Below are 24,543 nucleotides of genomic sequence, written 5' to 3' on the forward strand. Positions count from 1 at the left end.
ATGCTGCTTGGCCTGCTGTGTTCATCCAGCCCTGCACCTTGTTGTCTCGGATTCTCCAGCATCTGCAGTTCCTACTATCTTAGATATAATTATACACTGGATACAATTATCAAATGAGTACAGGGATAGTGTACGATTGGAATCGTATACAGGAATAGATTAGGGCAGTAATAGATTGTTTACTGTAATGGATTTAGTACACTAATGCATTGGGTATAACAATGAATGGGTACAATAGTAGGTTCTAATAGAATATCTGGTGCAGTCATAGATTGGTTACAGTTGGTTGCAATGATTTGAACACAGTAAATGATTTGATTACACCAGTAAACAGATTTCAGTAATGGGAGAAGGCAATGGTCTAGTGGTATTATCACTAGACTATTAATCCAGAGAGAGCAGCTTCAGAGGAGTAGAAGAGTCAACGCTTCAGACCTAAACCCTTCATCAGGACTCTCCCCAGTCCTGATGAAGGGTGTAAACTCGAAATGTCGATTTTCCTGATCCTCTGATGCTGCCTGACCTGCTGTGTTCCTTCAGCTCCACACTGTATCAACCCTGACTCCAGCATCTGCAGTTCTTGCTATCTGCTATTAATCCAGAAATCCTGGTAACATTCTGGGGACCTGGATTTGAATATTGCAGAGGCATGGAATTTGAATTCAATAAAAATCTAGAGTTAAGAATGGAATGGTCACCGTGAAACCATTGTCTGTTGTTAGGAAAACCTATCTGGCCCACGATTTGAAATTGCCATCCTTACCTGATCTGGTCCACATATAACTCCAGATCCACAGCAATATGGTTGACACTTAACTCTTAACTCTTAATTAGGGATGGGCAATAGATGCTAGCCTAGCCAGCATCCCATGAATGAATATTAAAAGAAAGTCACAATTAAACCAGTCTGGTAAGGTATTGAGTATTGCAATGGTTTGCATACAGTAATAGATTGATTAAAGTAAGGTATTGGTTACAGTAATTGGGACTGATTAAAAAATATTCAGTTGAGGTTTCTGTTTAGTGTTGGTACAGTAATAAATTTAGTACAGCAATCAATTGTGTACTATAATTAATTCAGTATAGTGATGGATTGGTTACAACAATCAATTGGGCACAGTAATAGATCAGGTACAGAAATTAATTATGCACTGTAGTGTACCTAGAACAGTAATGGATCATTGCAGTTAAGTATCGTGTAATATTAAATAAAGTTCAGTTATAAATAACAAATTGGCGTAAAGTTGGTTGCAGTAAAGCAATGGATTGAGTAAAGTAATAGATTGAGTACAATAAAATGGACACAGTAATATAAAGATAAAATACTGCAGATGCTGGAACTCTGAACTAAAAGCAGAAAATGCTGAAGATCCTGAACAGATCTTGCAGCACCTGTGAAGAGAGAAACAGAGTTAACAAGACACACACTAATTGAGGACTAGTTTTACAGAGCAGAATCGAAGGGCGTAGAATTGGGACAGGTCTCCAGAGGAGATATGAATGGTAGGTACTGAATAGGTATCACAAGAACAGAAGAGATCGCAACAGTAGTAGACCATGTGGTCTTGTTGCACCATTCGATATGGTCGTGGTTGTTCTTGGGCTTGAACTTCATTCCCTACTCACTCCTCATATCCCTGATTCCTGAACAGGCTAAATATTTGTCACTCCCAGCCTTAACTATATTCAATGATGGAGCATCCACAATCCTCAAGATGGTTAATTCCAATGTTTCACAATCCTTTAAGTGAAAGAAAGTTTCCTTGTCTCAGTGGCGAATGATTGTCCATTATACTGAGACAATGGCCCTGTGTTGTATATTTCCCAGCAATTACTCAGTATCCATTTTTTATACCCCTTCAGAACTTTGTGAGTAGTGAATGCAAAATAATAACTGAAGGAAATAACTGTTTCATCTGGAGGGAGAATTTAGTTGCCTCAGGCTGTAAGAAGAGAGAAGGGGAGGAATTGTATCTTCTGTTCTTACAAGCAGAAATGGGTACATTAATACATCGCTAATAATGGATTGGACCAAGTAACAGCTTGGATACAATAATAGATTGAGTGCATGAATGGATTGAGTATATTTCAGATTTAGGGTTAGTAATAGATTAAATACGAGAATGGGTGAGGTATTATAATGGATTGGTTATAGTTAAGGAGTGGATGCTGCAAGCAATTTAGAAGCCAAATAGCATTTAGGTTTTATTACAAGAGGATTTGTGTGTAAGAGCAGTTACGTATAGCCTTGGTGAGATCACACTTGTGGAGTACGTGTGGAATTTTGCTGGTGGAAAGATACACTTATTGTGGAGGGAGAGCAACAAAGGCTCACCAAATTCATTCCTGGGATGGAGGGATGCCCCATGGGAATAGATGAAAGGCGATCAGAATCATACATACAAAATTCTTACACGATTAACAGGGTAGTTGCAGGACCGGTGTTTTCACTGGCTGAGAGAGAGTCAAGGCCTGGAGATACAGTTTCAGAACGGAGAGGTAGCCCATTTAAGATGGATTGATTGATTTATTGTCACATGTACTGAAATACAGTGAAAAGCTTTGTTTACGAGCAGCACAGGCAGAGCACAGCCAGCAAAGGATGTACAGCTCAAAAAGACTTAGAGGCGGAGATAACAAGGTGTAGAGCTGGATGAACACAGCAGGCCAAGCAACATCAGAGGAGCAGGAAAGCTGACGTTTTGGGCCTAATCCCTTCTTCAGAAATGACTTACAGGTTACATTGCAGCTTACAGTATTTGAGGCTAGAGTCCATTAATCAGTCTAATAACAGCTGGAAAGAAGCTTTTCCTGAACCTGCTGGTGCGTGTTCAGGCTTCTGTATCTTCTACCTGATGGAAGGAGTTGTAGGAGAGCATTACCAGGGTGTGATGGGTCTTTGATGACGTTGGCCGCCTTTCAACGGCAGTGAGCCGTGTAAACAGAGTCCATGGATAGAAGACTGAGATGTGGTGGAATTTCTTCACTCAAGAGATGGCAAATCTTTGTTATTCTTTGCCCCAGAGAGCTGCTGAGGCTTAATAGTTGTGTGTGTTCAAGTCTAAGATTGATAGATCTGTACATATTAAAAACATCTTATCTTACCACCTCAACGATGGTAGGAACTGCCGATGCTGGAGTCTGAGATAACACAGTGTGGAGCTGGATGAACATAGCAGGCCAGGCAACATCAGAGGAGCAGGAAACCTGACTTTTCGGGTCTCGACCCTTCTTCAGGCCCTTCTTTCCTGCTCCTTTGATGCTGCCTGACCTGCTGTGTTCATCCAGCTGTACACCTTGTTATCTTACCACCTGTCTTGATTAAACTAGATACCAAAAATTCCCGATCTGAAAGTCAGAGTGGGTATGGGCAATTCCTGATGGGAATGAGCGATTGCTGCTTAACCATCATCAGGTCACCTAGCACTTTCCATTGCACAGGCTGAACTATCTACTGAAACTGGGATCTGCTAGTCTCTCAGGATCCTCATGACACCTCTCCAATCCACTTGCAGGACTCTTCTGCACTTTAAAGATGCACCTCAGGATGGACTGGCAACTTTCAGTGTAATTTTGCGGCAAAGACATTTCATGCACAGGGACGGGCATCTAGCTCATGGACTGGACTAGACTGCAACTCATGGCTGCTTGCACACTCTGAGGGCTCACTGGCTCCAAACCTACCTGAATGTTCACAACATCCCTGTCTTCTCTTGCCTTCTTCCACTTTGCCCCACCACCCTCCACCTCACCATCTCACCCCTGCCTGAGCTACAATAGCGTCCAACTCTTCCATGACAACCATGTTCCCAAACTGAACTAGTTCCATTTGCCTGTGTTTGGCCCATATCCCTCTAATCCTTTCCTATTCATGTAATATCTTTTAAATCTTGTAACGATGGCTGCATCTATCACTTCCTCTAGCAGTTCATTCTACATATGAACCACCCTCTATGTGAAAAAGTTACCCACTCAAGTCCCTTTTAAATCTTTCTCCTTTCACCTTAAAAATATGCCCTCTAGTTTTGAACTCCCCCATCCTAGGGAAAAGATCTTTGCTTTTTGCTTTATCTACGCCATTCATGATTTTATAAACTTCTATAAGGTCAACTCTCAATGTCCTATACTCCAGTGAGAAAAGTCCCAGCCTATCCAGCCTATTTTTATAACTCAAACCCTCCAGTCCCGGTAACATCCTTGTAAATCTTTTCTGTACCCTCTCCAATTTAATAATATCCTTCACATGGAAGGGCAACCAGAACTCCTATATTCAATGGTGTGGGCAATGAAGACAAGTGTGCTAAACGCCTTATTGACTGGAATTGTTGGTTGGTTTGCTGAGCTGACTGGTTTTCATGCAAATATTTTGTCTCTCCTCTAGGTGACATTGTCAGTGCTGTCGATGTCACCTAGAAGGGAGATGAAATGTTTGCATAAAAACCAGTCAGCTCGGCGAACCAACCAACAACTCCAACTGCAACCCAAGCTACATTTTCATTAAAGCCTTATTAACTACCCTATCTACTCATGATGCAACTTTCAAAGAGCTAAGTATCTGAACCCCTAGGTCTGTCTGTTTAACAACACTGTTTAACAAGGACCTATCATTAACTGTATAGGTCCTGCCCTTGTTTGTTTTACCAAAATCGCATTTATCCAAATTAAACTCCATTTGTCACTTGTCAGTCCATTGGCAAAATTGATCCAAATCCTTTTGTAATCTTAGACAACCTTCTCCCCTGTCAACGGTGCCACCAATTTTGGTGTGTCTGCAAACTTACTAGCTATGTCTCCTTAGTTCTGATCCAAATCATTTATATAAATGATAAACAACAGTGGACCCAGCACTGGTCCCTGCAGAACACTGCTGGTCATAGGCCTCCAGTCCGAAAAACAGCACTCTGATGAAGAGTGATCTAGACTTGAAATGTTGCCCTCTTTCCACTGATGCTGCAATCTCCAGCATTTTTTTTGTTTTCAGCTCCACCACCACCCTCTCTATTCTACCGTAAAGCCAATTTTGTACCAAATTAGCAATTTCCCATTGAATCCACGGGACTAACTTTACTAATCAGTCTACCATGCAGAACCTTGTCAAAGGTTTCGCTAATGCCCATGTAGACAATGTCTACTACTCTGCCCTCATCTAGCTCTTTGATTACATCCTCAAAAAACTCAATCAAGTTTGTGAGACATGAGTTCTCACACACAAAGCCATGCTGACTACCCTTAATCAATCCTTGCCTCTCCAAATGCATATAAATCCTATCTCTCAGAATCCCCTCCAACTATGTTCCCACCAGTGACATCAGGCTCACTGATCTATAGTTCCCAGGCTAGGGGCCCCACAGTTTCTCCCCTAGCTTCCCAGAATGTCCTGGGTTACACTTGATCAGGTCCCAGAGATTTATCCACATTAATATTTTTTAACACCTCCAGTATCTCCTCTTCCAAATATCAATATTTATTTTCCTGAGTTCCCTAGCCTCCATGTCTTTCTCCACAGTAAAAACTGACACAAAATATTCATTTATAATCTCTCCCACCTTCTGTGGTTCTACACACAGACAACCTCATTTAAGGACCCTGTTGTCTGACGTTATAGACATGCTCGCCGAGGCAGTTGGTTTAGTTGCAAATGTTTCATCACCCTGCTTGGTAACATCATCAGTGTGCCTCCGGTGAAGTGTTGGTGTTCTGTCCCGCTAGTTATTTATATGCTTCAGTTGTTGGGGTGTTTGGTACCACTTCCGGTTTTGTTTTTCAGTGGTTTGTACACAGGGTCTAATTCAATGTGTTTGTTGATGGAGTTCCGGTTAGAATACCAGGCATCCAGGAATTCTCTGGCATATGTCTGTTTGGCTTGTGCGATTATCAATGTGTTGTCCCAGTCGAATTCGTGTCCTTCTTTGTCTGTGTGTAGTGAGACCAGTGAGAATTGGTCGTGTCTCTCAGTGGCTAGTTGTTGATCATGTATCCATACTGTCAATTTTCTTTCGGTTTGGCCTATGTAGTATTTCTCACAGTCCTTGCATGGTATTTTGTATATTACATCAGTTTTGCTGGTTTGGGGTATGGGATCCTTTACGTTCGTCTGTAGCTATCGCAGGGTGGTTGTTGGTTTGTGGGCTGCTCTGATACCTAGAGGTCTGAGTAGTCTTGTGGTCATCTCTGAAATGTCCTTGATGTATGGTAGGGTGATTAGAGAGTCTGGTCATGTTGTGCCTTCCTGTTGTGATCTGTCTCAAACATAACAGTGGATTCTGCTTTTCAGGTATCCATTCCTTTTGAAGGCTCAGTATAGGTGCTCCTGTTCTGTTCTGCATAGTTCCGGGTAGCTGCAATGTGTCGTGGCTCATTTAAATAGTGTCCTGATGCAGCTCTGTTTGTGGGTGTTAGGGTGATTGCCAGTGTGATTGAGTATCTGGTCTGTATGTGTGGTCTTTCTATATAGGCTACTCTGGTGGTCCTCATTGTTTTTGCATTCTACCATTATGTCCAGGAAGGGTAGTCAGTCATTGTGTTCTTCTTCTTTTGTGAAATTTATCCCGGTGAGGATGTTGTTTATGTGTTGGTGGGTTTCTTCTACTTTTGTGCGTTTGATAATCATGAACGTGTCATCTACATATCGGACCCAAAGTTTGGGTTGGAAAGTGGTGAGCACTGTCCATTCTAACCTTTGCATTACTGCTTCTGCAATCAGTCCTGATATTGGGGATCCCATTGATGTTCGTTGATTTGTTTGTGTATGCTGTCGTTGAAGGCGAAGTGGGTCATTGAAGGTGAAGTGGTTTGATCACTATGCCTTTGTTTGATATGATATGCCTGTACTACTGGCAAAACAATGCTTTTCACTGTACCTAGATACATGTGGCTACAATACATTGAACCAAATCAAATCAAATACAGCAGCAGAGATGGAGTGAATGTGAGGTAGCAGAGAAGATGGTGGCCCTTAGCAGAGAAAGTATAGTTGATCTTCTTCCTTCACCTCTGGGCATTCCTTCAGACAGCTGAGGTTGCATTGACTGAATGGCAACCTCAGTCCAGACTGACAGGATCTGGTGGAATGGCCTCTTCTGCTGGCTCTGAGAAAAAAGACCATGCCCTACTGTCCTCCAGGAACTCTAGGTACCTGTCTGCAAAACAGGTTCCAAGTTCGCCTAACCTGCCACATCCAGGGTAAATGTGACAAATCGTGCAGATCAACTCCAGACTGACAGCTCAACAGCCATTTGAAGATTGTTTCGGTGCCAGTGATGTTAATCTATCTTGGCAGTGGTTTGTTCTTCCGGTTTTGGCAGATAGTAGAATCGTGTTAGCGTGGATGTGAGGGACACCATTGAGGCAGGGTAGGAAGTATTAAGGTTATATTTTGGATGACATTGCAAAGAAACTCACTAGGCTTCACTAAGAGAAACTGTTCATGAAACTCAACAAATTGGCTTCAGAAAGATTTGTCTATGTTTTATATTTGGGTAAAATTCTTGCTCTTAATGGCATATTATGAGTGAATGAATTCTGTGACCAGAGAATTTAGCCGATTGGAGTTCAGATTCATAATTTCCTCACCTTCAACTCCCACACCACTTTATCCCTGTGTCAATGAAGAATATAATACTGACTGGAATGCAGTTAAACAAGTTCCGGGAACTCTGCAGTTACTCATCTAAGCAACCATTGTTCACCTATGTACATAAATTTCTGGTGTCGACATTTATTTAATTGTTGTACCTCTCTGTTGAAAGCACTAACTAATGATAAATTTCTTTGTTTACTCTGAGTGGTTCAGGTTTTTATCTCAATTTTAAGTAAAGATTGATCAATTTTATAACAGTGATCAGTTTCAACGTGTTCTATATTCAGCAGGTTTGATCTTTGCTTTTATTAAATAACTGTTGTCAATAGGGAGGTAAGACAGGGAGAGGATTAATGATTGTGAGAGACTGGCTCTGATAGTTTTACTGCTCTAAGAGTTCGGTTGTATTTGTGTGGCATTCTATGACTACAAAGTGCATGCCGTGGAAACACAGGTGTATTGTTATTTTCCTCTCAGCAGAAATCCCTGATCTTCCCCATAACTGACATGATTGCTGATTAGCTTGTTGTTAATTGTAAGGTTATGATGCTTTGTTCTGAACTCCCCAACAAAGGAAATAGTTCCTCTTTATCTTCTCAATTCAATCTTTTGTAACCTTCTGATCTTGTATGCCAGTGGTGTTTGTGGGAACACACTATGAAGAGGTTGGCTGCAAGGTCAACAAAATAGCAGTGACTACACTTCAAAAATTATGACACTGGCTGCAAAGCACTTTGGAATATACTGAGGTCCTGGATGGCGTAATATAAACACTCCTTTTGGCATAAAAACAATCCTGTTCATACTTATTTAAAACCTGTCATGTTATAGGATGTACTCAGGTGCTTCAGAGGAACATCATCAGGCAAGGATTGAACACGAATTTAAAGTCATTTTGCAGACTATGGGGTTAAATGTAATAATATTCAATTTAGAGCTCCAGATCATTTTCGTAAGGAGCTATGTCATGGAAAAAAGCAACAGAAAGCTCTTGTCTACCATGTTTATGTACATCATTTCTAGACAACAAATGTTAACAATTTGCACTAGCCTTGTGGTTACATGCCCTAACCCTAACCCAAGTTCCCAGTTAAAGTCCTATAAACATTAGAACATGCTACCAAGTGTCTGGAAGACTGACATAAAGAAGGAGAGAAAGCATTGACGAGGTTTACGGATGGAATTTCAAAACCTGGGACTAGATAGCTGGAAGCACTGCCACTACAAGTTGAATAAAAGCTAAGTACTGCAGCTCTGGAGATCTGAAATAAAAACGAAAAAGTCTTAGAAAACTCAGCACATCGGCAGAATCTGTGGAGAGAGAAAAAAAGTTCTAGCCTGATATAATTCATCCTTGGGCTCTTCTGTGTTCTGAAGAGTCATATTTGACAAAACATTATCTCTGTTTCTCACTGCATGGACACTGCCAGACCTGCATTTCTCTAGCACGTTTTGTTTGTATGCCATTGATAGTTATCCAAAAAGGTCACGGTGCACAAAAAGCCACGGCTGAAGAGAAGCAGTAATTGTAGTTGATGTTATTTTTGGAGGAGTTAAAGAGATAAAGAATTGATGTCACGGAAGGATTTGAAAACAATTTTGAAAACTTGTTAATTTTGAGGAGTAACAATATCAGAAGCTAATGTAGATCAGTGAACTTGGGGATGATGGTTGACCTGACCTTGGTATGAATTAAGGTACAGAAAGTGAGTTTTGGATGATGTCAAGTTTATGAAGGACGCAATTTAGGAGTCTGTCACGGAGCGCACTAGATTAATCAAGTATAGAGGGAGTGAAGGCAAGGCGCGAATGAAAGTTTCAGATGAGCTGATGAATAATGTTACATTGGTCTTCTTGAGAATAGAGGATTATGGGTTTGGAGATCATTTCAGGGTCAAATAGAATGCCAGCACTGTAAATGATCTTGCTCCGACTGAGAAATTACCAGTGAAAGGGATGAAGTTGGTGGCTAGGAAATAGAGTTTGTGGTGAGGATCAAAGACAGTTACTTCAGTCTTCTCCATATACAGTTAAAGGAAATTTCTGCTCGTCTAATATTGGATATTGGTTAAGCATAGTTTGTACTTTAAGATTTACAAATTACATTTTTTTTGTTCTTACCTCATAAGTACTGGTGATGTTGAGTCTGTAGAATACAGGCAGGAAGAATTCAGCACTGATGATGGTCACTATGGCATAGCTAATGCAGAAAATCAAGAACATGGCCCCAAAACGGTAAACCTCTGCTGGTGTCCCAATCACTGTCACTGCAGACATAAAGCTGGCAGTAAGGGACATAGCCACAGGCAATGCCCTCAGCTGTCTGTCTCCAAGCAAAAACTGGCTGTTCGATTGCTGGCCCCTAGCTTTAATTGCATGATAGACTCCAATGGACACAGAAATAAGCAGCATGATCACGAATACCACATAATCCCACACTGTGAACTCACCCATGGTTGTGCGAGGAGTAGACATTTCCAAATAAATTCAAAGTGGGAGTTGTACTCTTCAAAGAAGTGAAAGTTGGTTGAAGAAAATATTTGAAAACAAACTATATCAACTCAAGTTCATAAAACAAAACTCATGTTCTTCTGAAAAATGTGTTTGGGAACAAAAGAACAAAATTGCCAAAAAGAGTAATTGTCAAAACGTTCTGTGCATCAATGGAAGTACTAGACGATGAAAGGACTATATAATAGGTTTTGGTCGATTGCGAGCAAGTGCAAATTGGAACAAAAACAAAGAGACACGGAAAGCTCGTTTCCACGCCTTGGTTCTTGGCTTCTCACATAGCACAGCTCAAAGAAAACCTTTGTACTGCACCTAACAGATTGAGTCACAAATCACCTTATCTCCTATCAGAACTGTTTATAAAGGAACCATTGGCTTTACCAGTGATTTTTAACTTCTTCCAAATTATCTCATTTTCTGAACTCTGAATTTGGAGTATCAATAATTAACTATATTAAACAGCATTTACTGTTATAATTGAACTCTCAGCTATTGACCAAATCTTTACGTTTTGCTGTATGTAAGCATATTTAATATATGGAACCAGAATCACAATTCAAGATATGCTGGCCATCTCCCTCCATCGCTTGTCCTGCATTAACACATTCCTTAGTTCTGTACCCTTTGCATCTTGACACCTCCTGTGAGTGGCTGCCTATTTTTCTGCTCCCCCCTCCTCTTCTTGAAGGGGTAGAGATTCCTGTTCATTACAGATCTCAACCCACTGATGTCAGTTACGTGCCACCCCTACTGCCCCAAGAAAGATTGCCTAACTCTGCACAGACCACCTACTGGAGACAGAATTGAATACTCCCGGTGGGAGTCGAGATGGGGGTACGGAGAATTGTGTATGAGGTGTGATTGTAGGGGTTAAGATCCCGCTACTTCTACTTTCCTCTGATTAATTACAAAATCAGAAGTCACATGACACCAGGTTATAGTCCAACGGTTTAATTTGCAATCACAAGCTTTTGGAGCACTGCTTCTTCATCAGGTGAAGTGAACACCACGGTCCAAAACTGGCATCTCCACATCATGATTAATTACAGGGTGGTAAGAATTGTGTTTGACCATTTAAAGTTCTCATTCTGCTGCCAGAAGGTGGGAGGAAGAGTTAGATTCATTTAAATGTCACTGGGGAGGCAGGAACCATGGTGGGGCAGGGTGCTCCTGCCAGTTAGGAGACTTATTCCATTAGGGCTCCCAGAGTTGAGGTCAGTGGTGATGCCATCAGATTTCCTACAGATGATGGGACTCCACTGTCTGCATGAAATTTCCCCCGGATTTAGATCTTTTCTATATTGCAAAGTAACATGATGTACTCATTAGACACAAAGAGGATGTTCAGCTGACAGGTCCATGCATCTCTTCAGTTTCTACAAATGCCTTTTTATTCAACTCCATCAATATTGGATTTTTTTTTCTTTAAAGCAGAGTAGGCTGAGGGGGGACATGTTTAAGGTGTATAAGCTAATGAAGGATATGGACACGGTGATGAGACGGCAGCTGTTCCCCTTGGTTGAGGGGTCAGTCATGAGGGGACAAAGCTTGAGGGTAAGGGGCAGGAGTTTCAGAGGGGATTTGAGAAAAATTTTTTCACTCAGGGTGGTGGGAATCTGGAATGCACTGCTTGAGAAGATAGTGGATGCTGGAAACCTTACAACCTTTAAAAAGTGTTTGAATGAGCCCTTAAAATAGCATAACATTCAAGGATATGGGACAAGTGTAGGAAATTGGGATTAATGTGCCTTTAATAGTAATTATTGTTGCTGCAGACTCAATGGGCTGAAAGGCCTTTTCTGCGCTGTATGACTGTGACTCTATGACTCTATATCCACAGAATGACCAATTTCAGTTCCTTGATCACCACTTTGGTCACTCTTTGGTCAAGTATTTTTATGCTACATGACTAGTTTTGCTTTGGAGACAAAATGGTTGAAGAGAAAGTAAAGTCAAGGACTAGCTTCAGGTTTATCTTCAAACGCTATCTATTATACAATCAAACTGTACACAATGTAACCTTATACCAGTCACTAGACTCAAAATTTTCACTCTGTTCTGTCTCCACAAATGCTGCTAGACCTGCTGAATTTCTCCAGCAAGTTTTGTTTATTCTTATACCAGACTCTGACTTCTAGTTATGTTTAGTAATGACTAATCTATCTTTTACAAATGTTCATGTTCATGTACTCTCAGTGTCAAAAAGTTTCAGAAACTTCATGTCTGTTGTGTATTATAGTGTGTTCCTTCTAGACTGTTCTAAATCTACCCATATTGTGGTATTTACATTCAGTGATGTGCAACTGTGTGACATCACTCCGAGGCTACAAAATTAGGTTGCTCCTTTACACAAATGGTGGGGCCTGTAGCGATAGACCAACATGTTGAATATAGATGTAAACATACATTTTGGGCCACTCCAAAATGAGGTCATCTTACATGGCATAATCTAATGTTGTTTGAATCTTTTGCTGCCTCTTTATTTCCCATTCTGCAAGGACACAGGACCCATTCCAGTCCCAATGGAACCTATCCCATCCCATTGGTGCAGCTTCTCCCTGTCCCAGAACTGGTGTAGTGTTATGTCTCATGGTCATTACATCAGTATATCCATAAGGGACATGTTTATGATATTATCACTGTATCACAGCATGTGACCTGAGAGTACAAATTCAGACACCATCTTATTTGGAATCACTTGAAATATGACACACCCACTGGAAGCATGCTTTGTAATTAAAAGCTCAATGTTAATTGAGACATTGATGCAATAATTGAATAATTACCTGTAATAACATCTGTTGGATTCTTCAAAACCACATTTTCCATGCCTGGTTTCTTATGTTACGAGGAATAACATACACATTGCTACATCAGGTACAACATCCTGCTAGACACAAGACCCACATCATAGTTAGCAATGGTGGCTGTCTATGAAGGAAAGATTTCAAGAATATAGTGACAGATATTAGGAAAACTAATTGAAGACCAACTGGACAACATCCCTGGAAATCAAAGAATTTGGATAATCAGCAGGATCAATTTCTGTGAGTAGAAACAGCAAGGGATATCTCTAAACAAAGTATTGACTGGCCAGAAGGCAGAACTAATTTCCATTTTATAATAATCTAAGTCCTGTGAAATATAAGAAAAAAACAGTATTTTCTACGTATAAAACAGTTTGCCTCTGTCTAGACCTTGCTTGATTCCACATTTGCTTTCTTCAAATTAGTAGAAAAGTAAAGTGAAGCCCACATGAAGTCATGACTCCCTATTTGGTGCAAACCCTACCTATAGCAGAAACCTGCAGCTGTACACTTGCGATTCTTAAACTACAAGCCTGTTAAACAACATTCTTAGAGAGAACAGGGCCAGTAAAGAAGCAGCAACAGGGAAAACTAAATGAAACAGAGCCAAAAAACACTGGAAAATAAAAGGAAGGAGAATCAAAATCAGTAAAATAAATAAACAAACACTGCACTGCGCTCTATGTCTTAAAAATACCAAATACAAAGAAAAATAGAAAGCATGCACATACTTAAGGACTGGGCAACAAGTGCCACCTTTACTGAATGACAACTGTGCCAACAACAGACCCACTTATATTTTACAGATCAAGAAATAGCTGATCCCGAGAAAAGGGCACTAACGATCTTGTTTGCCATCTGGTCTTTCCATAATTAGCAGAAAAGATCTGGAAGGTTCTCGATGACTAAATCAAGAGAAGAATTAACTTCAGGAAAAACAGACTTCAGCTCATGTCATACATCCATCCAAGTGTCTATTGAGCAGTTTGTTAGAAGATGGAACAACAAAAACATAAATGTGGCTTTCCAAAGAGGAACTCTTTGAAAGAAGATCATTGATTTGGTTATTGCCTCAACATCAACTAAACCTTTAGTGAAAGGGCCATACTATTGACACACTACTTGAGATGGATGCAAGTATGAAGCCACAGATGCAGAACGACAATTACAAGCTTTAAGTACAACCAATACTCTTGCTACCCCCAGCAAAGTGCACCAAACAACAAAATCTGTAACAGTTACAGGTTGTTGCACCTTTTCAAAAGCTGTCCAGCTTTTGTTGATTTCTGTAAAGCATGTGGCACCAAGGGACATTGGCTATGCATGTGTGAAGACATAAACACAGATGACCAACAATGTGTTACAATACTACAACAACAGCAACACAGAAATTATTAAGAAGATACACAAATGCAAACATGTTGCTGAGGTTCAGAGTCAACCAAGCAAAAGGCAATTTTCAGTTGATGACCAAACCTTCCATGTTGTTAGCCTCACACACCATGTCAACAGTACAAGGTGATGAGTAACATTTACTATCATTAATATTAGACGTCCTGAAAAATCAGGGGGATACACACTAAAAGCTAAAGTGCATATGGGAGCTGGTGCCAATATATTGTCACTCTGTAACCTGAAAGACATGTACCTCATCAAGTGGTGTTGCATTGGGCAGCCAACAAGACACTGTGGTGCCAATACACCAACTCATGTTAGCTTCCTGAAATTTTTTGTCTAGATGCCAACAGTTCAGTTTTGGCAGGAAAATCAATCTGCACAGATCTTGATGTGGTCGCAGTTCATGAGTTTTGCTCCACACCTACTGTGCTGGGAGAAACCACATCTGACACAATCGACTCTGTTCTCCAAGGATGTGACATTGAAGTGAGATGTAAGACAGTTGGTAGTCACACTGGGTGGATTACAAAATTCAAACAAAGACCAAAGTTGTTCCTCTTATTTCACATATTGATGCCCTTGAAGTAGAAGATATTCTCAAGTTTGAACTGTTACAGTATTTTGAACCGTTACAAATGAACAACAAAGGAATTGCAGAAGATCATTATCCAGAGATGACTTGACAGCAATAAAGAAGTACACTACAAAATTGTTAATTTTGTCCATTCAGAGGTAAATCTGGTATATCGCAAGAAGTTATTTCCAAAGGAAAACAAGTCCTAATGCCAAAAGTATTACGCTAAGATATCATGTCCGTGTTGCATGAGACACGCAAGGGGATACACGCAATCTTGGTTAAGATAAACATGACACAAAGGATTTAACACATAAAAATTAGTGCTATTAATAACACTAATTTATCATGACCAAAGAACAATACAGCACCGTAACCGGTCCTTTGGCCTTCCAAGCCTGTGCCAACACATTTTTCCCTTCCATGCTAAAACTAATGATCAACTTGATTAAAAGATAACAAGGTGTAGAGCTGCATGAACACAGCAGGCCAAGCAGCATCAGAGGAGCAGGAAAGCAGATATTTCGGGTCTGGACCTCCTCCAGATCAACTTGATTTCTCTGTTTAATGATCCAGCATTTGCAAAGGGACTCAGACTGAAGTTTGACTGTATTCTTCCTTCTCTTGCCCTTGCTAAACAATTAGGTTTGTACCTGGGATTTTGAAAAATTTTGATGAGTTTTTCCTTTCTTTGATCACATCTCGGCTCGTGTCATGGCCAATATTTATCTCTCACTAGCATCACTGAAGCTGCTTATCCAGTCATTTATCAAATTGTTGTTTGAGAGTGCTTGCTGTGTATTTCGTTAGCTGTAAAGTGTTTTGGAATATTCTGAGATTGCGAAAGGCACTGTTTTAATCGAAACTTTTCCCCATTGGTTTGAGCCCTCATACGGTGTACAATGTAATGTTGCACACTGATTCCAAAGTGTTTTTGGGAGGCGCTGTTAGATCCACTGCTGCTTTACCTGGGAGGTGAGTCTGGGGCCTTGGATAGTGAGGAGGGAGGAAGTAAATGGGCAAGTGTTGAGCCTTTTGCAATTGCATGGGAAGGTGGTGTGGGAATTGAGGAGAAGTGGTCCTAGATGAGAGAGGGAAGCAGTATCAATGATGTCATCAATGTACCAAAGAAAGATTAACGGTAGGGGCCTGGGTTGGACTGGAGCAAGGAATGTTCTATGTGCCACAATAAGACAGGCATAACTACATTCCAACTCTGGTACCCATGGCCACACCTCTGATTTGAAGAAAGTGAGAAGGAACAAAGGAGAAGTTTTTAAAAGTAAGGACAAGCTTAGCCCAGCAGAGGAGGTGATGGAGAATGGGGGTAGTTTGGGCCTATTTTTCAGGAAGGAGTGTGTGAAGGAACTGGACAAAGGGAGAAAAAAATTGAGCTGAGGTAGAAAGAGCTAAGTTCCATGGGGCAGGAATAGGCAGAAACAATGGCAGTTCTGTTTGTGGACTTTGGGAAGAAGGTGGAAGCATTCTGTTTGGGTTTGGAGAACTATGAGCTGAGAGGCTTTAGTGGGAAGATCACCAGATGAGATGGGGTTACTGACTGGCGTGGACAGAAAAGCCTTATGTTCAATGTTAGGATCATGATGCATGGAGATGTAGGAGGGGGAGCCTGAGAGCTGGCACTCAACCCTCTTGAACTGCTGGTGTAGAGATACCTACAGTGCTGTTATGGAGACAATTCCAAGGTTTTGACCAAATGACAGTGAAAGAATGATGATATGAATGTATCATATGGAGTGAAATCTGCTGTCTTCACCTTGTCTGGCCTAGCCTACATGTGACTCCAGACCCACAGCAATGTCATTGACTGTTAACTACCCTCTGAATTGGCCAAGAAGGCCATTCTGTTGTATCAAATGCTACAAAGTCTACAGATATATGGCTGCAATATTGATCTTGTTGTCAGAGGTGACCTTGCATACTGAAATTTGCTTATTGAGAATGATTACAAAATATATACCATAAATCCTGTGAGCACTATAAGTTAAAAAACACACTGTAACATTGTATTCCAACAAAGACAACATAACTTCATTCTTATTTGGCAATTCATTACTTTAATTTGCTGCCAAAATAGATTACAATTGATAACTCTCTTCAGAGATAGTGAATGAGGAAATAATCCTTATTGCAGGGAATAAAGATCAAGGCTTCATACTAATTAATTTCTGAAGGGCCATAATTGTTATCTCATATTGGAACAATTACTTTTAAGGAAATACAATAGTTATATCATGTCATTTACTAGCTCAGGATTTTACAGTGCTTTTGCAACCATAGGATGATAGAATCATAGAGGTATACAACATGGAAACAATTAAGGAGTTTTGCAGTGTAGGCCTTGTAACAAGCATAGCAGTCAATTTTCACTTGTCAAGTTCCCAGCAACATGATACTGACAGGAGTAGGTTGAAGGATAAAATTAGAAGAATTTCCTGTGTTATTCTTCTTCAAATAATGCCAATGGAACTTTTAGTTGCGCCCAAGAGAGTAGGGAGCATATCTGCTTTGTGTCTTATCTCAATGACAGCATCTCTGAAATTGGCACATTCCTTCAGTCCTACACTGAAACAGCAAGACAATGGATATGAATCTTCATCACTGAGGTCAGTATCTCAAATACAGAAACTTTCCGACTCCAAAGGCCCACTTTGGTTTAAAAGGCTCCATTTGACCTAGTTTTTGGTCTGTGGAAGTAGGCTTCCCAATCCTGGAAGTAGACAGTAGGTGGCCACAGGAGCAGGCAAATGCCAAGGTAGAAGGCCCATATTAGTTCTCTGGCACGTTACACATTTGTTTAGAAGCTGTTTGGTGCACAAGCCCTCACTTCTCTCACCCACTCATACTTCCCACCCAGCCAATGGCTGCCCAATTGACAATTTATTCCTCCCATTATCACACCCACTTATTTCACTCATTGCCCTTTCACATTGAAACAGGTACCTCAGCAACCCTATGGCCCCTCATAACCTCAATGACACCTCCAAAACCAGTCATCCAGTATCCTCCATGGTCTGACCACAGGAGCTATATGAGATGAAAAGAAAATTTCTAACAATCTAATGCTGCTCTCACTTATACAGATAGTAAAAACAATCCATCATTTAAATCTTTTAAATTTCCTGAACTTGCAAACTCTTATAAAAATAAAGTTCTGTCTGGACCCCACATCCAGGAAAAATGATCCTATAATAACTGTTTAAATGGTCACTCAATCTGTGAACTCAGAACTCCTTGCTGAGGTAATTTTAGTTTTTGAAATTCAGGCAGGTATTCATAATGACATAATAATACTAGACCTTGAGAAACGTCAGCAGACCCCTATTAAAAATGTACAAACCAACATCACATAGCTTGTCAACAATAGTCATCCAGCAGATTTTCTTTAACTCTCACTGAAAGATTAAGCCTCTTTACAAATTTAAATCTAGTGCTAGGATTTTTAAAAATTTCAGATCACGACACTTAAATGTATCTTATCCACACTTCTAAAGTATTTATATCTACTCCAGAAATTTGTGACTCCCACTTCTGGGTGTTAAATATAGCCAAGATGGAATTTCAACTCAGCAGTAATATCAAATGGCTGTACTAAATTTTGTTTTTCTGCCTGTGCAATGAATTCACCACTCTTTCTGTGCTATAAAAAAGACATGTTCATCACATCTTCCAAACTCCACAAAAGTCTAGCCCTATATCTCTGGAATAGCAGGGTATGGGGACAGCTTGAATCCACAACCTTCCAATTCAGTGGCTTGAAGGGGAACCTGCAACAAATTTATGTCTTTACTTAAAGAAGAAGACCAAAACGGCACACAGTATTTGAAATGTGGTCTCACCAATTCCCTGTAATTAAGGAAAGCATCCCATTAGCCTTCTTAATTACTTGCTGCATCAGCATACTAGCATATTGTAATTCGTGCAACATAGTATCTAAATCTCTCTGTACTTCAGATTTCTGCAGTCATTCTCCATTCAACTAATAATCTGCTTTTTTATTCTTCCTACCAAAGTGAACATTAACACATTTTCCCACATTATACTCTGTCTGCCAGACTGATGCCCTCTCACTCATCTCATCTAATTTGATCTCCAATCTACTCATGTCTTCTTCACAACGTACTTTCTTACCTATCTTTGTGTCATCTGCAAATTTAGTTACTCTACCTTCACTCCTCTCATCTAAGATATAAACTATAAAGAGCTGAAGGCCCAGGACCCCACTTGTCACAACAAGCCAGTTAGAGAAAGACCTATTTATGCATACTCTCTGTTTTCTGCCATTCTTTCTAGTATGTTACCCAGTAATCCATAAGCTCCCACTTTGTATGATAACCTCTGATGTGGTGCCTTTTCAAATGCCTTCTCAAAATCCAGGTACAGAACATCAATGGGCTCCCTTTTATCCATTGCACATGTTACTCCTACAAAGAACATCAAAAAATTTATTAATCATGATTTATTTTGATTAAATCAAGCTGACTCTTCCTGATTCCCTCGAATCTTTCCAAGTGCCCTGTTATAAGCTCCTTAATGATCAGTTCTAATGCCTGCCCTGCAGCAGTCATCCTATAGTTTCCTACATTCTGCCTCCCTGCATTCTTATGTAAAGGAGCTATGGGAGATGGTGGTGTGGTGATGATGTCCCTGGACGAATAGTTCGGAGCTGAAGGCTAGTTCAATAAAACTAAATTAATTCAATAAAAATCTGGAATACAAATCTAGGTTAATAGCTACTGTCTAAGCCTTTTGACTGTTCTAAGAATTCAACTCCAATTTCCTTTAGGAAAGGAAATCTGCTTTTCTTATCTGGTCTGGCATACACATGACTCCACATCCACAGGAATGTAATTAACTCTTAGCTGCCTTCTGATCAATTAGAGATGGGCAATAAATGTTCACCCAGCTAGAGACACCCACATCCTATGATTTTTTTTTTAAGCTGCTACTTTCCAGACTTATGGAAGCTTTCCAGAACGAAGCAAATTTTGGAAAATTAAGACCATCACATCCATTACAGTTTCTCTAATTCCTCATTTATGGAGCAGTTTAGCTAAATCTCTTCTGATCTCCCTACAAAGCCATCACATCTTCTGGTGCTCAGAACTGGAAACCATAACGGGATCAAACTGTTAAATCTAGGTTCAGCAAAACCTCATCAGTTTTGCACGCAATGTCTTTATTTATATAGCCCATCAAAAACTCAGGTTTCAGTATGATACCATTTATAAGCACTGAATTTTCAAACAGTTACACTCGGCTTGGTCATCTATGGCATGCAACTAACCCTACATCTTTGAACCTGGCTCTGTGCAATATTCAGACACAACATCCAATTGACTTGAACCTCATAAGCACTGCAATCAATAAACCCATGTACAAATCAGAATATCTTGAATTCAGTGACATACTCTTGGGTGGCATTGTGGCTCAGTGGTTAGCACAGTTGCCTTATAGCACCAGAGATCCAGGTTCAATTCCCACCTTGGGTGACTTTCTGTACAGAGTTTCTACATTCTCTCTGTATTGGTTTCCTCCTACAACTCACAAAACATTCTAAGTTAACTTCTTTCCTCTCTTGTAGATGCCGCTGCTCTCCAAATTTTAACTACAGCCCACAAATGAGCCATAGGCACAGGTCTTTCTGATTCAGAGGGTGGTGGATCATCCCACTCATTATTGTCCCTATGTCCATACACATACGCTTTGTCATCTAACCTGTTCCAGTCATCATCATTGTCATCGCTGCCCTCTGAGTAGAGTGGGACACTAGGTACCTCCCCTACTGTGGCCACCATCCGACCTTTTGGCTTTAGACCTCTCATGTTTGAGAGCCACCACCCTCAATGTACCCTTTTCTCACTGGCCATATTTCTTATAAGGGCTGTCAGAAATACAGCCACCTTCTCATATTTATCTTTGTCTTGCCCCTTTCACCAAGCTTTCTGCTCTGATATTGGGGTATTTGGATCATACCCCTTCCTGATCATCTTCATGATCAGCTTTTGATTGCAAACTAGCTCACTTTATACCAACAACCCCTCTGGGACCCATATTATTCTCCCTTTATCCTTAAACACAATCTCTTGCGGATCCCTTCCGGTTGCCATGGTCTTATGCCTCCCTTAGGTTTTCTGCCTTATCTGTCCTGCTGTGGGGCTCAACATCTCACTGGTGCGGACACTCCTTGGGCCTTATCTGTCCTGTTATGGGGCTCAACCCTCCCTGATGCGGTCTTCTTTTTCCTCACCAAGTTCTTTTTGTACTACAACATACAGCCGGGATGGTCTGCGGGGTTTAGCTTCTACCTAAAGGGTGGTAATATTAAGCATACTCACTCAATTAGGACCTATATAGCCAGTAATGGACTGGTGCAGCACCTTGCTTCCAGCACCAATTGCTGTAGAGAGAAATATCAAAGAGGAGTCTTCAGTTTTGCGTTCTGTAGTACAAGCAATTTTTATTCAGAGCTCTATTGTCACATGTGGGAGAGACCCGAGACCACTCCGAATCTGGCTTTCATGTGGGGCGCTGTTGCCCTTTTAATAACAGCTTAGAACAGAGGTCAATGATGCTCTGAGTTCCCTAGCACGTCACAAATTTTCTATACTTTTCATGTTACAATAATTACATGCAATATTGATGTCATTGTTAGCCACATCTCCCTAATCTATCCATCCAATCCAGTAAACATGCAATCAATGATGGACAACGCTATGGATAGCCCTAGGTCCTACCAGATACCTCCATCATCTGTCTTTGGGATCTTACAATGCTTCTGACAGTTTTATTCCTTCAGGCATTTGCCAGCTGCATCACATTATTTACCAATAACCTAAATATTTGCTTTTCATTAAGAACTCTTCCAATTTCTGTACTAACTTTAATATGGTAGATTAGGAAGGATATTAATCTCAACCAATTATTATAAAGTCTTTAAGATCAACTCCAACACAAAGTTATTACAATTCTGTGACACAGCTGACAAATTGAGAACAACCACTCTCTCATTTCACCCTGAGGGATCAAACAACAGTCCTTCTAACTTACAACTGCAGTTTACAACCCCTGCTATTTGCATGCTATAAATGAATTTTAAACCAAAGTTTCATTTCTAAATCATGAGGGGCATGGATAGGGTGATTAGTCAAGGTCTTTTCTCCAGGGAAGAGCAGTCCAAAACTAGAGGGCAGAGGTTTAAGGTGAGATGGGAAAGATTTAAAAAGGACCTAAGAGGCAACTTTTTCACACAGAGGGTGGTGCGTGTATGGACTGAGCTGCCAGAGGAAGTGATGGAGATTGGTAAAATTACAACATTTAAAAGGCATCTGGATAGGTACATGAATAGGAAGGGTTTAGAGGGATATGGGCCAAATGCTGCCAAATGGAACTGGATTAATTTAGGATATCTGATCAGCATGGATGAGTTGGACTGAAGGGTCTGTTTCCGTGCTATACATCTCTATGACTCTAAATAAATCTTTGTTGTTTCTACTCTGAACACTTTCCATTACTCATTTTCTTAATAAAAAGCATCTATTTGAATTCCACAGATGAGGATGAAATTCAATTACTTTACAAATTTACCAAGCCAATAAATGAAACTTGTTTAGATTCCACAAGTAATTAGAGGGCCTAATTACATCTTCACCCTATATTTTGTAGTCTATCTCTGTCACTCTATCCTTAATATTTGGATGTAAGAATTTGTTCGAGTTATCTATAACTGCATTTAAGTTTTAATGGCTTATCTCTGCCTAATCGTAATCTCTCTTTTTACAACTTTTCTCTGCCCTCCTCCCGTGCCAGGAGGTCATGTATACACCATTTATTACTTTGTATTCCCTAATAATGCAATAGGCCTCTTTGTAGTCTACAAATATTTGCTCAAGGAATGCAACTTACCTTTTCACACTAATTTGTTGTTTGATTTTCTAGTTCTACAATTACCTAACCAGTTCACATTGCTATAGGATCAGACTTTTCCTTCTACTTGTTACTAAGTAACAAGCCTGGGACTGTGGCCAAACTAGGCCTTTCAAAAATACCCTTATTAAAATGCTTATACATTTAGAACTGCCTGTTTACGGAAATCTGATAATGTCCCTAATGTTTCTTTTGATGGAGAATCTCATCTTATCCAGTATATCTATATGGAGACCACTCAAGTCTAGCTTTGAACATAAGTAACTGTCAAAATCTTTCGGTCACCTTGTGCTGGCTAAAAAAGCCCCAAGTGGCCATTTTGTCAACTTAAGGTCATGGGCCACTACAACAACAACTTGACAACTGTAGTGATTATAACAAGGTTAGGCAGCTGGACATCGTTGAAGATGAGATCCTTGAATCCTTGTTAATTTGCTCTTGGGAGGGTTGATGTGGACTCGATGGGCCGAATGGCCTGCTCCCACACTGTAGAGCTTCTAGGATTCTATGAATCTGAATGAGGGAGTACTAAAGTCAAGGACTGTTCATTTGTAAATAAAAGATGGCTTGGTGACAGGCTAGTAGGAACTGTCGATGCTGGAGAATCTGAGATAACCAGGTGTAGAGCTGGATGAACACAGCAGGCCAAGCAGCATCAGAGGAGCAGGAAGGCTGACGTTTCGGGCCTAGACGTTTCTTCATAAATGGGGGAGGGGAAGGGGGTTCTGAAATAAATAGGGAGAGAGGGGGAGGCGGATAGAAGATGGATAGAGGAGAAGATAGGTGGAGAGGAGACAGACAGGTCAAAGAGGTGGGGATGGAGCCAGTAAAGGTGAGTGTAAGTGGGGAGTTAGGGAGGGGATAGGTCAGTCCAGGAAGGATAGACAGGTCAAGGGGGCGGGATGAGGCTAGTAGGTAGGAAATGGGGGTGGGGCTTGAGGCGGGAGGAGGGGATAGGTGGGAGGAAGGACAGGTTAGGGAAGCGGGGTCAAGCTGGGCTGGTTTTGGGATGCAGTAGGGAGAGGGGAGATTTTGAAACTTGTGAAATCCACATTGATACCATTGGGCTGCAGGGTTCCCAAGCGGAATATGAAGTGCTGTTCCTGCAACCGGCCCAATGGTATCAATGTGATCAGATTTAACCTGGTGCGGAGTCTTCTATCCATTAGCAACTCTGTCAATACTTTCCTTGCAGTTCCATGCAGGGCAGTCCGATAATCAAACAGGAAAAGGGGTGGTTTGGTATCCCACCAGGCTGTAGGCTGTTTCTTCAAGCTCACCTTTAAAGTTTGGAACTGCTCTTTCTGACAGGCCATTGAATAATGAGCAGTATGGAGCTGTCTTTATAAGTCAAACCCCATTTGACTAAGAAATAACCAAATTCTCTGCTGATAAATGATATCTGTGACCATTTTCAAGGCTGACCCTTTTTTAGGAATTGATGCAAAGGTGCCAGGATGGATGCAAGGTTATGTATGGACTTTTCATAATAATTTGCCAGCCCAAGAAATGACTGAAGCTCCTAGACAGGAGTGGGAGGTGGGGCACCTTTCATTGCCCTCAATTCACCTTTGAATGGGTATAACCTGGTCTTGTCAACTCTGTAGCCCAAGTAGGTCATTTGGGGCACCTGGAACACAAATGTTTTCCCTTCTTAGGCACAGACCTGCCCTGGAAAATGCCTTAGGAATATATTCAAGTTCTCTAAATGGTTCTTATTAGTTTTTCCT

General features: G+C 40.7%; 1 protein-coding gene across 3 annotated transcripts in view; it reads right to left on the minus strand.

The window, feature by feature from the left end:
- The window catches only part of LOC109911707 (sodium-coupled monocarboxylate transporter 1-like), a 76,204-nt gene extending 66,019 nt beyond the window's left edge, over nt 1-10,185 (minus strand). For 2 of the 3 annotated variants that reach the window (XM_048612017.1, XM_048612018.1), the window contains exon 1: nt 9,701-10,185. In XM_048612017.1, the coding sequence (XP_048467974.1) occupies nt 9,701-10,054 (354 nt within the window). In that variant the 5' untranslated portion in view covers nt 10,055-10,185. The remainder of the gene's footprint in view (nt 1-9,700) is intronic. The other variant, XM_048612019.1, reaches the window with a different exon arrangement.
- Between the last annotated feature and the right edge of the window lie 14,358 nt (nt 10,186-24,543).

The sequence above is a fragment of the Rhincodon typus genome, chromosome 25 (genome assembly GCF_021869965.1).
Source record: "Rhincodon typus isolate 14 chromosome 25, sRhiTyp1.1, whole genome shotgun sequence".
NCBI classification, from domain to species: domain Eukaryota; kingdom Metazoa; phylum Chordata; class Chondrichthyes; order Orectolobiformes; family Rhincodontidae; genus Rhincodon; species Rhincodon typus.